Raw genomic sequence first — 14,012 nt, forward strand, 5'->3', positions numbered from 1 at the left:
CCTGCCACTATTATCCACAAAGTCTTTAAAGTTTTGTTTGACTCTTCTAGCTACCTGTACCGCCGCAGGTGAGAAGGTCGTGATCAGGGGGATCATGGACTCACCAGGGGGAGGCTTCTTGGGGTCCAAGAAGCACCTGAACTGTCTCCTGAGGAAGGATCTCGAATATCCCCTCTTCCTCAGGGCCGTGAACAGGGCTCCCGTGGCCGTGACGAAGTCCTCCCGCCTGGTGCAGATCCGGTGGAATCTTAGCAGCTGGGACTTGACCAGTCCCGCGTAGGTATGTCGGGGGTGGAAACTGGTCTTGTGGAGGAGGGCGTGGGTGTCAGTCTGTTTGAAATAAACCTTTATGTCCAGATTGTGAGTGGAGGGGAAGTCTGGACCTTTGTATGTGGTGGTGTCCAAGAAATCCACCGACATGGGGCTGGTGGTGGACTTGATAGTGATACTGGGGTTGTGAGTATTGAGGGTGTGGCGGAACACCTCAAACTCCTCTACGGAGTGGGCCCATACCCCCCAGATATCATCGAGGTACCGTAAGTAATGCAGGGGCTTGATCGGGCACGCTGCGAGGGCGGAGGTCTCCCATTCCGCCATAAAAATATTGGCGTATGCCGGGGCAAATTTCTTCCCCATGGCTGTCCCTTTAATCTGGAGGAAGAACTTCCCATTAAATTCGAAGTCGTTCCTCCTTAAATTTATGTCGAGCAGCTGCAGGAGTTCTTTGTCCGGCCTGCTAATGTCTCGATATTTGCCAAATATATTTTTTACGGCTTGGATGCCCTGTTCAATGTCTATGTTTGTGTATAAACTGTCTATATCAATTGTGAACAGAATGGCCTCTTGGGGAATGGTCAGATTTTTAATTTTTTCTATAAAATCATATGTGTCTTTCAAATAACTATTGTGTTTGATGGAAAGTGGCGTTAAATAAAAATCAATAAATTCTGCCGTCCTGTAGGTTTCGCTCCCACAGTCGGAAACTATGGGCCTGCCCGGGGGTATGTCATGGGGCTGGCTCCATTTGTGGGGTTCCTTGTGGATTTTGGGGAGTAAATAAAACCTACGAGGACGGGGATCCGATTCGCCCAGGAGGTAAGTAAACTGTTTATGATTGATGAATCTTTTATTTAATAAATTTTTAATGATTTTTTCCACCATAGGGATTGTGTCAAGATAAATGGGTGCGGCCAACGGGGAGTAGTAGGTGGTGTCGTTCAGTTGTCTGGTGCCCTCCCAGACATACTGAGACCTGTCAAAGATGACCACAGCGCTTCCTTTGTCTGCCGGTTTGATAACAATGTTATTGTTATTTTTCAGACTCTGAAGGGCCTCAGTTTCGTCACGCGTGAGGTTGGGCGTAATGGCGAGGGCGCAACCCGATAGGAGCGATGGATGCTCGTCCGCTAGGACCAGTGTGTGGACCTCTGGAGGTAGCAGACCGGGTGAGGGCTCCCACTCGGACCGGGCGGTGAAAGGTCGCGGACCGAGGGACCCTTGCTTTTCATAGAACACCGCGAGTTTGACACCCCTGTGGTATTCTTGTAAGTCAAACTTCATTTGGTGGTGCCACTCAGGACTAAGGTGGGTGGATGGGACGAACGTGAGGCCTTTATTGAGGAGGGAGCGCTGTGAGGAGGTAAGTGTGAAATGTTTTGCCAAATTTACAATGTTTTTGTTTGTGTTTGTGGTGGTGTTGTTTGTGCTTGTGTCACCCCCCCGACAGGTCGGGTTTTTGGGGATGCCATGTTTAAATGGTGAAGCCAGTGCTTCAGCATGTTTTTGGCCGTTTCCTCGGTCCAGTGAAGGTTGTCCCTCCCCGTAGCAAACTTCTCACTGGTGAGTGCCGGAATGAAATTATAGTTTTTTTGGGTTAGGGTTAGGGTTAGGGTTAGGGTTAGGGTTAGGGTTAGGGTTAGGGTTAGGGTTAGGGTTAGGGTTAGGGTTAGGGTTAGAGGGTTAGGGTTAGGGTTAGGGTTAGGGTTAGGGTTAGGGTTAGGGTTAGGGTTAGGGTTAGGGTTAGGGTTAGGGTTAGGGTTAGGGTTAGGGTTAGGTTTAGAGGAGGGTGTGAAAAATAGAGAGATAGAGAGAGAGAGAGAGAAAGAAAAAGGGGGGGAGGGGTGTGTGCACTGTCCATCTATCCCCCCGCCAAGGTGACGCCCCGCCAAACACGGGAACCCCCGAGGACCCTGCAAGAGGCACATCAACACATAAGGGCAGGTCAGACATATGCAAATGAGCCAAAATAGTGCAAATCAGACATATGTAGGTGAGACACATTTTTTCACCTGTTTAGTTACAATAATTTTACCAGATTGTTTACTGGAGTAGGGCACCCCATGTGGGATAGGCCAGTCCACTGTCGGAACCACCGTGTCAGCACATCGGTGAGGTCGGTGCTGGGCTGTCGCTCTGGTTCGACAGGGATGGTATACGAGCTGTATTCAGGAGGCCGGATCAGTTCAGCACTCGTGCGCTTCAACCTCTCCGTCCCAAGTCGCCTGCAGGTGGGAGGGGGTTCATAATAAGTCCGGTTTCGTACCTGGGGGGGCCGGGGTCCCACGGTCCAAGGTCTCCGGTCGATCACGGGACGTCTGCAGGGTAACCCTTTACTGCCGTATTCTTGCGTCACAGAAGGGGGGCAGGTAGCCTCAGCGTGTATCGTGGACGGTTGTGGAGTCGTGGGAACAGCCGGTGCCACGCCGGTAGAAGGACGGAACTCGCCATGGATCTCCGCCTGGGCCCGAGGTTTCGGGGGTGGATCGGGGGGAGTCGCCGGTGTGACGTCATCGGTCGGTCCTGATGGTGTTGCTCGTCCTGCGTCATCCTGGTCTCCAGTCGTGGTAGCCATGTGGGGGTCAGGTGACACCAGCGAAGTGATTTGGGTCTCCGCATGTTTTAGGGTGTCAAGAGTCAATTTTGAGCCCAACTTTTTCTTGGCCCAATTGGAAGCGATGAAGAAAGCGGACCTCCATTTTGAATCAATTTGGGTGGTCAGTTTGTCCATTTCAATTTTTATGGAATTTAAATAATGCTTCCTTAATATGCCAATTGTTGTGTCAGCCCAATTGTTTGCATTCACTGAGATCAAAGCCTGCGTGCCGGCATTGTTTTGTGCAGGCTTGATCATGATAGTCAGTGTTTGAACCATTCTTTTGATGGTTGGTGGCCAATTATGATTATTAATATTTTTTTGATGATGCATCATAATTATGATGTTTTGCATGCATCTAGTTTGGAGGCCAAAATGATTGTCTTGGGGGCTACCTCCCTGGTGTGTTCTGTAGCCTAAATGGCCGCTCTTGTGTGGCCCAGAGTCAAAGTCAGGACCATGTGGTTGTGGGCTAACAGTTAGCATTAATGGCGGCCGTCCGAAGGCCCTGTCCCGGGTCGATTGATTTGACCCAAATAGCGGCTGCATCCGCACAAATTCGGACATTATATGGATAAAAGATAAGCTACAGTGATGGGAGGTAGCCAAAATGTGCACATGGGCAGTAAAAATAGAAAAATATAATCCAAGGAAAAAGTCCAAAAGTTCGAAAAAATAGCACTATTTATTTACAAACTATGACACATCCATGCAACGTTTCGGTAAGAATAACCTTCATCAGGCGTGATGTGCCATAGAAAAGGAAAGAGGAAATAAAAGTTAAATGCTTACAGAGTGCGGGAGTCTTCTCTCATCGATCACAAGCAGCAAAGTGAAGTCAGGTGAACTTTTTTGTTTTTTTCACACAAACATTCAACAGGCGTTTATAAATAGGTCAATGCTGCCATCTGGTGGACAAAGCCGCTCATCACAATGCAGTGCCATATAAACCTGTATAAAACTGTAAAATGTAACAAATAATGACAAATAATGATAAATAAAATACAGGAAAAACACCTTAGATATTCTTTGTCCCATTGGGAGTTTCAAAAGACAATCTAGGTGGCAGAGAACTTCATCCAGGAACCTGTTGTTTTACCACAGTCACCATGAATTATATTATTATGCCTTAAGCCTTGAATTATTGTGCACAATTACAAACAAGGTTAGGGTTAGGATGAGAATAGGGCCAGGGCTATGATAGGGCCAGGACTATGGTTAGGTTTAGGAAAAAGTTCTCTGCAGCCCATGTGCACTAGAATGCACCTTAGTTATGAATGTCCAACATGGATTATCAAAAAGCATAACTAGGTGCGAGAGAAAACTGTGACCCTAGAAAAGTTGTACAACAAGTTTTAAAAGGGTGATGAAATAGTACAGTATCTCTGTGGTCCCAAGACAAAAAGTGACAATTGAATTGAATATGACAATTGTGCCTGTGTAGGTTTACAGGACTTGGATATGTTGTCAATTAACCTGTGGATTGTTTACAGGAATTGAATGTGTTGTGAATTAACCTGTTAAATTTTTACAGGAATTGGATATGCTATTAATTGACCTGTGTAATGTTTACAGGAATCATTTTTGTTAATTATTAACCTGTGCATGTTTACAGGAATGATTTATGTTAATTGTTCACCTGTGCAATTTTTACAGGAATTTGGTAGTGGAGGCCCCCAACAGAGACCCCAGAGGGACCCACGCAAAGCAAGGCGCCAACCCGGCGACGGGGGGGAGGCACGGGCTGATTAGGTTTAGAGGAGGGTGTGAAAAATAGAGAGATAGAGAGAGAGAGAGAGAAAGAAAAAGGGGGGGAGGGGTGTGTGCACTGTCCATCTATCCCCCCGCCAAGGTGACGCCCCGCCAAACACGGGAACCCCCGAGGACCCTGCAAGAGGCACATCAACACATAAGGGCAGGTCAGACATATGCAAATGAGCCAAAATAGTGCAAATCAGACATATGTAGGTGAGACACATTTTTTCACCTGTTTAGTTACAATAATTTTACCAGATTGTTTACTGGAGTAGGGCACCCCATGTGGGATAGGCCAGTCCACTGTCGGAACCACCGTGTCAGCACATCGGTGAGGTCGGTGCTGGGCTGTCGCTCTGGTTCGACAGGGATGGTATACGAGCTGTATTCAGGAGGCCGGATCAGTTCAGCACTCGTGCGCTTCAACCTCTCCGTCCCAAGTCGCCTGCAGGTGGGAGGGGGTTCATAATAAGTCCGGTTTCGTACCTGGGGGGGCCGGGGTCCCACGGTCCAAGGTCTCCGGTCGATCACGGGACGTCTGCAGGGTAACCCTTTACTGCCGTATTCTTGCGTCACAGAAGGGGGGCAGGTAGCCTCAGCGTGTATCGTGGACGGTTGTGGAGTCGTGGGAACAGCCGGTGCCACGCCGGTAGAAGGACGGAACTCGCCATGGATCTCCGCCTGGGCCCGAGGTTTCGGGGGTGGATCGGGGGGAGTCGCCGGTGTGACGTCATCGGTCGGTCCTGATGGTGTTGCTCGTCCTGCGTCATCCTGGTCTCCAGTCGTGGTAGCCATGTGGGGGTCAGGTGACACCAGCGAAGTGATTTGGGTCTCCGCATGTTTTAGGGTGTCAAGAGTCAATTTTGAGCACAACTTTTTCTTGGCCCAATTGGAAGCGATGAAGAAAGCGGACCTCCATTTTGAATCAATTTGGGTGGTCAGTTTGTCCATTTCAATTTTTATGGAATTTAAATAATGCTTCCTTAATATGCCAATTGTTGTGTCAGCCCAATTGTTTGCATTCACTGAGATCAAAGCCTGCGTGCCGGCATTGTTTTGTGCAGGCTTGATCATGATAGTCAGTGTTTGAACCATTCTTTTGATGGTTGGTGGCCAATTATGATTATTAATATTTTTTTGATGATGCATCATAATTATGATGTTTTGCATGCATCTAGTTTGGAGGCCAAAATGATTGTCTTGGGGGCTACCTCCCTGGTGTGTTCTGTAGCCTAAATGGCCGCTCTTGTGTGGCCCAGAGTCAAAGTCAGGACCATGTGGTTGTGGGCTAACAGTTAGCATTAATGGCGGCCGTCCGAAGGCCCTGTCCCGGGTCGATTGATTTGACCCAAATAGCGGCTGCATCCGCACAAATTCGGACATTATATGGATAAAAGATAAGCTACAGTGATGGGAGGTAGCCAAAATGTGCACATGGGCAGTAAAAATAGAAAAATATAATCCAAGGAAAAAGTCCAAAAGTTCGAAAAAATAGCACTATTTATTTACAAACTATGACACATCCATGCAACGTTTCGGTAAGAATAACCTTCATCAGGCGTGATGTGCCATAGAAAAGGAAAGAGGAAATAAAAGTTAAATGCTTACAGAGTGCGGGAGTCTTCTCTCATCGATCACAAGCAGCAAAGTGAAGTCAGGTGAACTTTTTTGTTTTTTTCACACAAACATTCAACAGGCGTTTATAAATAGGTCAATGCTGCCATCTGGTGGACAAAGCCGCTCATCACAATGCAGTGCCATATAAACCTGTATAAAACTGTAAAATGTAACAAATAATGACAAATAATGATAAATAAAATACAGGAAAAACACCTTAGATATTCTTTGTCCCATTGGGAGTTTCAAAAGACAATCTAGGTGGCAGAGAACTTCATCCAGGAACCTGTTGTTTTACCACAGTCACCATGAATTATATTATTATGCCTTAAGCCTTGAATTATTGTGCACAATTACAAACAAGGTTAGGGTTAGGATGAGAATAGGGCCAGGGCTATGATAGGGCCAGGACTATGGTTAGGTTTAGGAAAAAGTTCTCTGCAGCCCATGTGCACTAGAATGCACCTTAGTTATGAATGTCCAACATGGATTATCAAAAAGCATAACTAGGTGCGAGAGAAAACTGTGACCCTAGAAAAGTTGTACAACAAGTTTTAAAAGGGTGATGAAATAGTACAGTATCTCTGTGGTCCCAAGACAAAAAGTGACAATTGAATTGAATATGACAATTGTGCCTGTGTAGGTTTACAGGACTTGGATATGTTGTCAATTAACCTGTGGATTGTTTACAGGAATTGAATGTGTTGTGAATTAACCTGTTAAATTTTTACAGGAATTGGATATGCTATTAATTGACCTGTGTAATGTTTACAGGAATCATTTTTGTTAATTATTAACCTGTGCATGTTTACAGGAATGATTTATGTTAATTGTTCACCTGTGCAATTTTTACAGGAATTTGGTAGTGGAGGCCCCCAACAGAGACCCCAGAGGGACCCACGCAAAGCAAGGCGCCAACCCGGCGACGGGGGGGAGGCACGGGCTGATTAGGTTTAGAGGAGGGTGTGAAAAATAGAGAGATAGAGAGAGAGAGAGAGAAAGAAAAAGGGGGGGAGGGGTGTGTGCACTGTCCATCTATCCCCCCGCCAAGGTGACGCCCCGCCAAACACGGGAACCCCCGAGGACCCTGCAAGAGGCACATCAACACATAAGGGCAGGTCAGACATATGCAAATGAGCCAAAATAGTGCAAATCAGACATATGTAGGTGAGACACATTTTTTCACCTGTTTAGTTACAATAATTTTACCAGATTGTTTACTGGAGTAGGGCACCCCATGTGGGATAGGCCAGTCCACTGTCGGAACCACCGTGTCAGCACATCGGTGAGGTCGGTGCTGGGCTGTCGCTCTGGTTCGACAGGGATGGTATACGAGCTGTATTCAGGAGGCCGGATCAGTTCAGCACTCGTGCGCTTCAACCTCTCCGTCCCAAGTCGCCTGCAGGTGGGAGGGGGTTCATAATAAGTCCGGTTTCGTACCTGGGGGGGCCGGGGTCCCACGGTCCAAGGTCTCCGGTCGATCACGGGACGTCTGCAGGGTAACCCTTTACTGCCGTATTCTTGCGTCACAGAAGGGGGGCAGGTAGCCTCAGCGTGTATCGTGGACGGTTGTGGAGTCGTGGGAACAGCCGGTGCCACGCCGGTAGAAGGACGGAACTCGCCATGGATCTCCGCCTGGGCCCGAGGTTTCGGGGGTGGATCGGGGGGAGTCGCCGGTGTGACGTCATCGGTCGGTCCTGATGGTGTTGCTCGTCCTGCGTCATCCTGGTCTCCAGTCGTGGTAGCCATGTGGGGGTCAGGTGACACCAGCGAAGTGATTTGGGTCTCCGCATGTTTTAGGGTGTCAAGAGTCAATTTTGAGCCCAACTTTTTCTTGGCCCAATTGGAAGCGATGAAGAAAGCGGACCTCCATTTTGAATCAATTTGGGTGGTCAGTTTGTCCATTTCAATTTTTATGGAATTTAAATAATGCTTCCTTAATATGCCAATTGTTGTGTCAGCCCAATTGTTTGCATTCACTGAGATCAAAGCCTGCGTGCCGGCATTGTTTTGTGCAGGCTTGATCATGATAGTCAGTGTTTGAACCATTCTTTTGATGGTTGGTGGCCAATTATGATTATTAATATTTTTTTGATGATGCATCATAATTATGATGTTTTGCATGCATCTAGTTTGGAGGCCAAAATGATTGTCTTGGGGGCTACCTCCCTGGTGTGTTCTGTAGCCTAAATGGCCGCTCTTGTGTGGCCCAGAGTCAAAGTCAGGACCATGTGGTTGTGGGCTAACAGTTAGCATTAATGGCGGCCGTCCGAAGGCCCTGTCCCGGGTCGATTGATTTGACCCAAATAGCGGCTGCATCCGCACAAATTCGGACATTATATGGATAAAAGATAAGCTACAGTGATGGGAGGTAGCCAAAATGTGCACATGGGCAGTAAAAATAGAAAAATATAATCCAAGGAAAAAGTCCAAAAGTTCGAAAAAATAGCACTATTTATTTACAAACTATGACACATCCATGCAACGTTTCGGTAAGAATAACCTTCATCAGGCGTGATGTGCCATAGAAAAGGAAAGAGGAAATAAAAGTTAAATGCTTACAGAGTGCGGGAGTCTTCTCTCATCGATCACAAGCAGCAAAGTGAAGTCAGGTGAACTTTTTTGTTTTTTTCACACAAACATTCAACAGGCGTTTATAAATAGGTCAATGCTGCCATCTGGTGGACAAAGCCGCTCATCACAATGCAGTGCCATATAAACCTGTATAAAACTGTAAAATGTAACAAATAATGACAAATAATGATAAATAAAATACAGGAAAAACACCTTAGATATTCTTTGTCCCATTGGGAGTTTCAAAAGACAATCTAGGTGGCAGAGAACTTCATCCAGGAACCTGTTGTTTTACCACAGTCACCATGAATTATATTATTATGCCTTAAGCCTTGAATTATTGTGCACAATTACAAACAAGGTTAGGGTTAGGATGAGAATAGGGCCAGGGCTATGATAGGGCCAGGACTATGGTTAGGTTTAGGAAAAAGTTCTCTGCAGCCCATGTGCACTAGAATGCACCTTAGTTATGAATGTCCAACATGGATTATCAAAAAGCATAACTAGGTGCGAGAGAAAACTGTGACCCTAGAAAAGTTGTACAACAAGTTTTAAAAGGGTGATGAAATAGTACAGTATCTCTGTGGTCCCAAGACAAAAAGTGACAATTGAATTGAATATGACAATTGTGCCTGTGTAGGTTTACAGGACTTGGATATGTTGTCAATTAACCTGTGGATTGTTTACAGGAATTGAATGTGTTGTGAATTAACCTGTTAAATTTTTACAGGAATTGGATATGCTATTAATTGACCTGTGTAATGTTTACAGGAATCATTTTTGTTAATTATTAACCTGTGCATGTTTACAGGAATGATTTATGTTAATTGTTCACCTGTGCAATTTTTACAGGAATTTGGTAGTGGAGGCCCCCAACAGAGACCCCAGAGGGACCCACGCAAAGCAAGGCGCCAACCCGGCGACGGGGGGGAGGCACGGGCTGATTAGGTTTAGAGGAGGGTGTGAAAAATAGAGAGATAGAGAGAGAGAGAGAGAAAGAAAAAGGGGGGGAGGGGTGTGTGCACTGTCCATCTATCCCCCCGCCAAGGTGACGCCCCGCCAAACACGGGAACCCCCGAGGACCCTGCAAGAGGCACATCAACACATAAGGGCAGGTCAGACATATGCAAATGAGCCAAAATAGTGCAAATCAGACATATGTAGGTGAGACACATTTTTTCACCTGTTTAGTTACAATAATTTTACCAGATTGTTTACTGGAGTAGGGCACCCCATGTGGGATAGGCCAGTCCACTGTCGGAACCACCGTGTCAGCACATCGGTGAGGTCGGTGCTGGGCTGTCGCTCTGGTTCGACAGGGATGGTATACGAGCTGTATTCAGGAGGCCGGATCAGTTCAGCACTCGTGCGCTTCAACCTCTCCGTCCCAAGTCGCCTGCAGGTGGGAGGGGGTTCATAATAAGTCCGGTTTCGTACCTGGGGGGGCCGGGGTCCCACGGTCCAAGGTCTCCGGTCGATCACGGGACGTCTGCAGGGTAACCCTTTACTGCCGTATTCTTGCGTCACAGAAGGGGGGCAGGTAGCCTCAGCGTGTATCGTGGACGGTTGTGGAGTCGTGGGAACAGCCGGTGCCACGCCGGTAGAAGGACGGAACTCGCCATGGATCTCCGCCTGGGCCCGAGGTTTCGGGGGTGGATCGGGGGGAGTCGCCGGTGTGACGTCATCGGTCGGTCCTGATGGTGTTGCTCGTCCTGCGTCATCCTGGTCTCCAGTCGTGGTAGCCATGTGGGGGTCAGGTGACACCAGCGAAGTGATTTGGGTCTCCGCATGTTTTAGGGTGTCAAGAGTCAATTTTGAGCCCAACTTTTTCTTGGCCCAATTGGAAGCGATGAAGAAAGCGGACCTCCATTTTGAATCAATTTGGGTGGTCAGTTTGTCCATTTCAATTTTTATGGAATTTAAATAATGCTTCCTTAATATGCCAATTGTTGTGTCAGCCCAATTGTTTGCATTCACTGAGATCAAAGCCTGCGTGCCGGCATTGTTTTGTGCAGGCTTGATCATGATAGTCAGTGTTTGAACCATTCTTTTGATGGTTGGTGGCCAATTATGATTATTAATATTTTTTTGATGATGCATCATAATTATGATGTTTTGCATGCATCTAGTTTGGAGGCCAAAATGATTGTCTTGGGGGCTACCTCCCTGGTGTGTTCTGTAGCCTAAATGGCCGCTCTTGTGTGGCCCAGAGTCAAAGTCAGGACCATGTGGTTGTGGGCTAACAGTTAGCATTAATGGCGGCCGTCCGAAGGCCCTGTCCCGGGTCGATTGATTTGACCCAAATAGCGGCTGCATCCGCACAAATTCGGACATTATATGGATAAAAGATAAGCTACAGTGATGGGAGGTAGCCAAAATGTGCACATGGGCAGTAAAAATAGAAAAATATAATCCAAGGAAAAAGTCCAAAAGTTCGAAAAAATAGCACTATTTATTTACAAACTATGACACATCCATGCAACGTTTCGGTAAGAATAACCTTCATCAGGCGTGATGTGCCATAGAAAAGGAAAGAGGAAATAAAAGTTAAATGCTTACAGAGTGCGGGAGTCTTCTCTCATCGATCACAAGCAGCAAAGTGAAGTCAGGTGAACTTTTTTGTTTTTTTCACACAAACATTCAACAGGCGTTTATAAATAGGTCAATGCTGCCATCTGGTGGACAAAGCCGCTCATCACAATGCAGTGCCATATAAACCTGTATAAAACTGTAAAATGTAACAAATAATGACAAATAATGATAAATAAAATACAGGAAAAACACCTTAGATATTCTTTGTCCCATTGGGAGTTTCAAAAGACAATCTAGGTGGCAGAGAACTTCATCCAGGAACCTGTTGTTTTACCACAGTCACCATGAATTATATTATTATGCCTTAAGCCTTGAATTATTGTGCACAATTACAAACAAGGTTAGGGTTAGGATGAGAATAGGGCCAGGGCTATGATAGGGCCAGGACTATGGTTAGGTTTAGGAAAAAGTTCTCTGCAGCCCATGTGCACTAGAATGCACCTTAGTTATGAATGTCCAACATGGATTATCAAAAAGCATAACTAGGTGCGAGAGAAAACTGTGACCCTAGAAAAGTTGTACAACAAGTTTTAAAAGGGTGATGAAATAGTACAGTATCTCTGTGGTCCCAAGACAAAAAGTGACAATTGAATTGAATATGACAATTGTGCCTGTGTAGGTTTACAGGACTTGGATATGTTGTCAATTAACCTGTGGATTGTTTACAGGAATTGAATGTGTTGTGAATTAACCTGTTAAATTTTTACAGGAATTGGATATGCTATTAATTGACCTGTGTAATGTTTACAGGAATCATTTTTGTTAATTATTAACCTGTGCATGTTTACAGGAATGATTTATGTTAATTGTTCACCTGTGCAATTTTTACAGGAATTTGGTAGTGGAGGCCCCCAACAGAGACCCCAGAGGGACCCACGCAAAGCAAGGCGCCAACCCGGCGACGGGGGGGAGGCACGGGCTGATTAGGTTTAGAGGAGGGTGTGAAAAATAGAGAGATAGAGAGAGAGAGAGAGAAAGAAAAAGGGGGGGAGGGGTGTGTGCACTGTCCATCTATCCCCCCGCCAAGGTGACGCCCCGCCAAACACGGGAACCCCCGAGGACCCTGCAAGAGGCACATCAACACATAAGGGCAGGTCAGACATATGCAAATGAGCCAAAATAGTGCAAATCAGACATATGTAGGTGAGACACATTTTTTCACCTGTTTAGTTACAATAATTTTACCAGATTGTTTACTGGAGTAGGGCACCCCATGTGGGATAGGCCAGTCCACTGTCGGAACCACCGTGTCAGCACATCGGTGAGGTCGGTGCTGGGCTGTCGCTCTGGTTCGACAGGGATGGTATACGAGCTGTATTCAGGAGGCCGGATCAGTTCAGCACTCGTGCGCTTCAACCTCTCCGTCCCAAGTCGCCTGCAGGTGGGAGGGGGTTCATAATAAGTCCGGTTTCGTACCTGGGGGGGCCGGGGTCCCACGGTCCAAGGTCTCCGGTCGATCACGGGACGTCTGCAGGGTAACCCTTTACTGCCGTATTCTTGCGTCACAGAAGGGGGGCAGGTAGCCTCAGCGTGTATCGTGGACGGTTGTGGAGTCGTGGGAACAGCCGGTGCCACGCCGGTAGAAGGACGGAACTCGCCATGGATCTCCGCCTGGGCCCGAGGTTTCGGGGGTGGATCGGGGGGAGTCGCCGGTGTGACGTCATCGGTCGGTCCTGATGGTGTTGCTCGTCCTGCGTCATCCTGGTCTCCAGTCGTGGTAGCCATGTGGGGGTCAGGTGACACCAGCGAAGTGATTTGGGTCTCCGCATGTTTTAGGGTGTCAAGAGTCAATTTTGAGCCCAACTTTTTCTTGGCCCAATTGGAAGCGATGAAGAAAGCGGACCTCCATTTTGAATCAATTTGGGTGGTCAGTTTGTCCATTTCAATTTTTATGGAATTTAAATAATGCTTCCTTAATATGCCAATTGTTGTGTCAGCCCAATTGTTTGCATTCACTGAGATCAAAGCCTGCGTGCCGGCATTGTTTTGTGCAGGCTTGATCATGATAGTCAGTGTTTGAACCATTCTTTTGATGGTTGGTGGCCAATTATGATTATTAATATTTTTTTGATGATGCATCATAATTATGATGTTTTGCATGCATCTAGTTTGGAGGCCAAAATGATTGTCTTGGGGGCTACCTCCCTGGTGTGTTCTGTAGCCTAAATGGCCGCTCTTGTGTGGCCCAGAGTCAAAGTCAGGACCATGTGGTTGTGGGCTAACAGTTAGCATTAATGGCGGCCGTCCGAAGGCCCTGTCCCGGGTCGATTGATTTGACCCAAATAGCGGCTGCATCCGCACAAATTCGGACATTATATGGATAAAAGATAAGCTACAGTGATGGGAGGTAGCCAAAATGTGCACATGGGCAGTAAAAATAGAAAAATATAATCCAAGGAAAAAGTCCAAAAGTTCGAAAAAATAGCACTATTTATTTACAAACTATGACACATCCATGCAACGTTTCGGTAAGAATAACCTTCATCAGGCGTGATGTGCCATAGAAAAGGAAAGAGGAAATAAAAGTTAAATGCTTACAGAGTGCGGGAGTCTTCTCTCATCGATCACAAGCAGCAAAGTGAAGTCAGGTGAACTTTTTTGT

General features: G+C 46.6%; 1 protein-coding gene across 1 annotated transcript in view; it reads left to right on the plus strand.

Moving 5' to 3' along the window:
* Nucleotides 1-1,363: 1,363 nt before the first annotated feature.
* LOC133541423 (U3 small nucleolar RNA-associated protein 18 homolog) overlaps nucleotides 1,364-14,012 on the plus strand; it is a 24,988-nt gene continuing 12,339 nt past the window's right edge. The window contains exon 1 of the mRNA XM_061884831.1: nucleotides 1,364-1,478. Coding sequence (XP_061740815.1) covers nucleotides 1,364-1,478 — 115 coding nt within the window. The remainder of the gene's footprint in view (nucleotides 1,479-14,012) is intronic.

This window comes from Nerophis ophidion, linkage group LG23, assembly GCF_033978795.1.
Source record: "Nerophis ophidion isolate RoL-2023_Sa linkage group LG23, RoL_Noph_v1.0, whole genome shotgun sequence".
Lineage (NCBI taxonomy): Eukaryota > Metazoa > Chordata > Actinopteri > Syngnathiformes > Syngnathidae > Nerophis > Nerophis ophidion.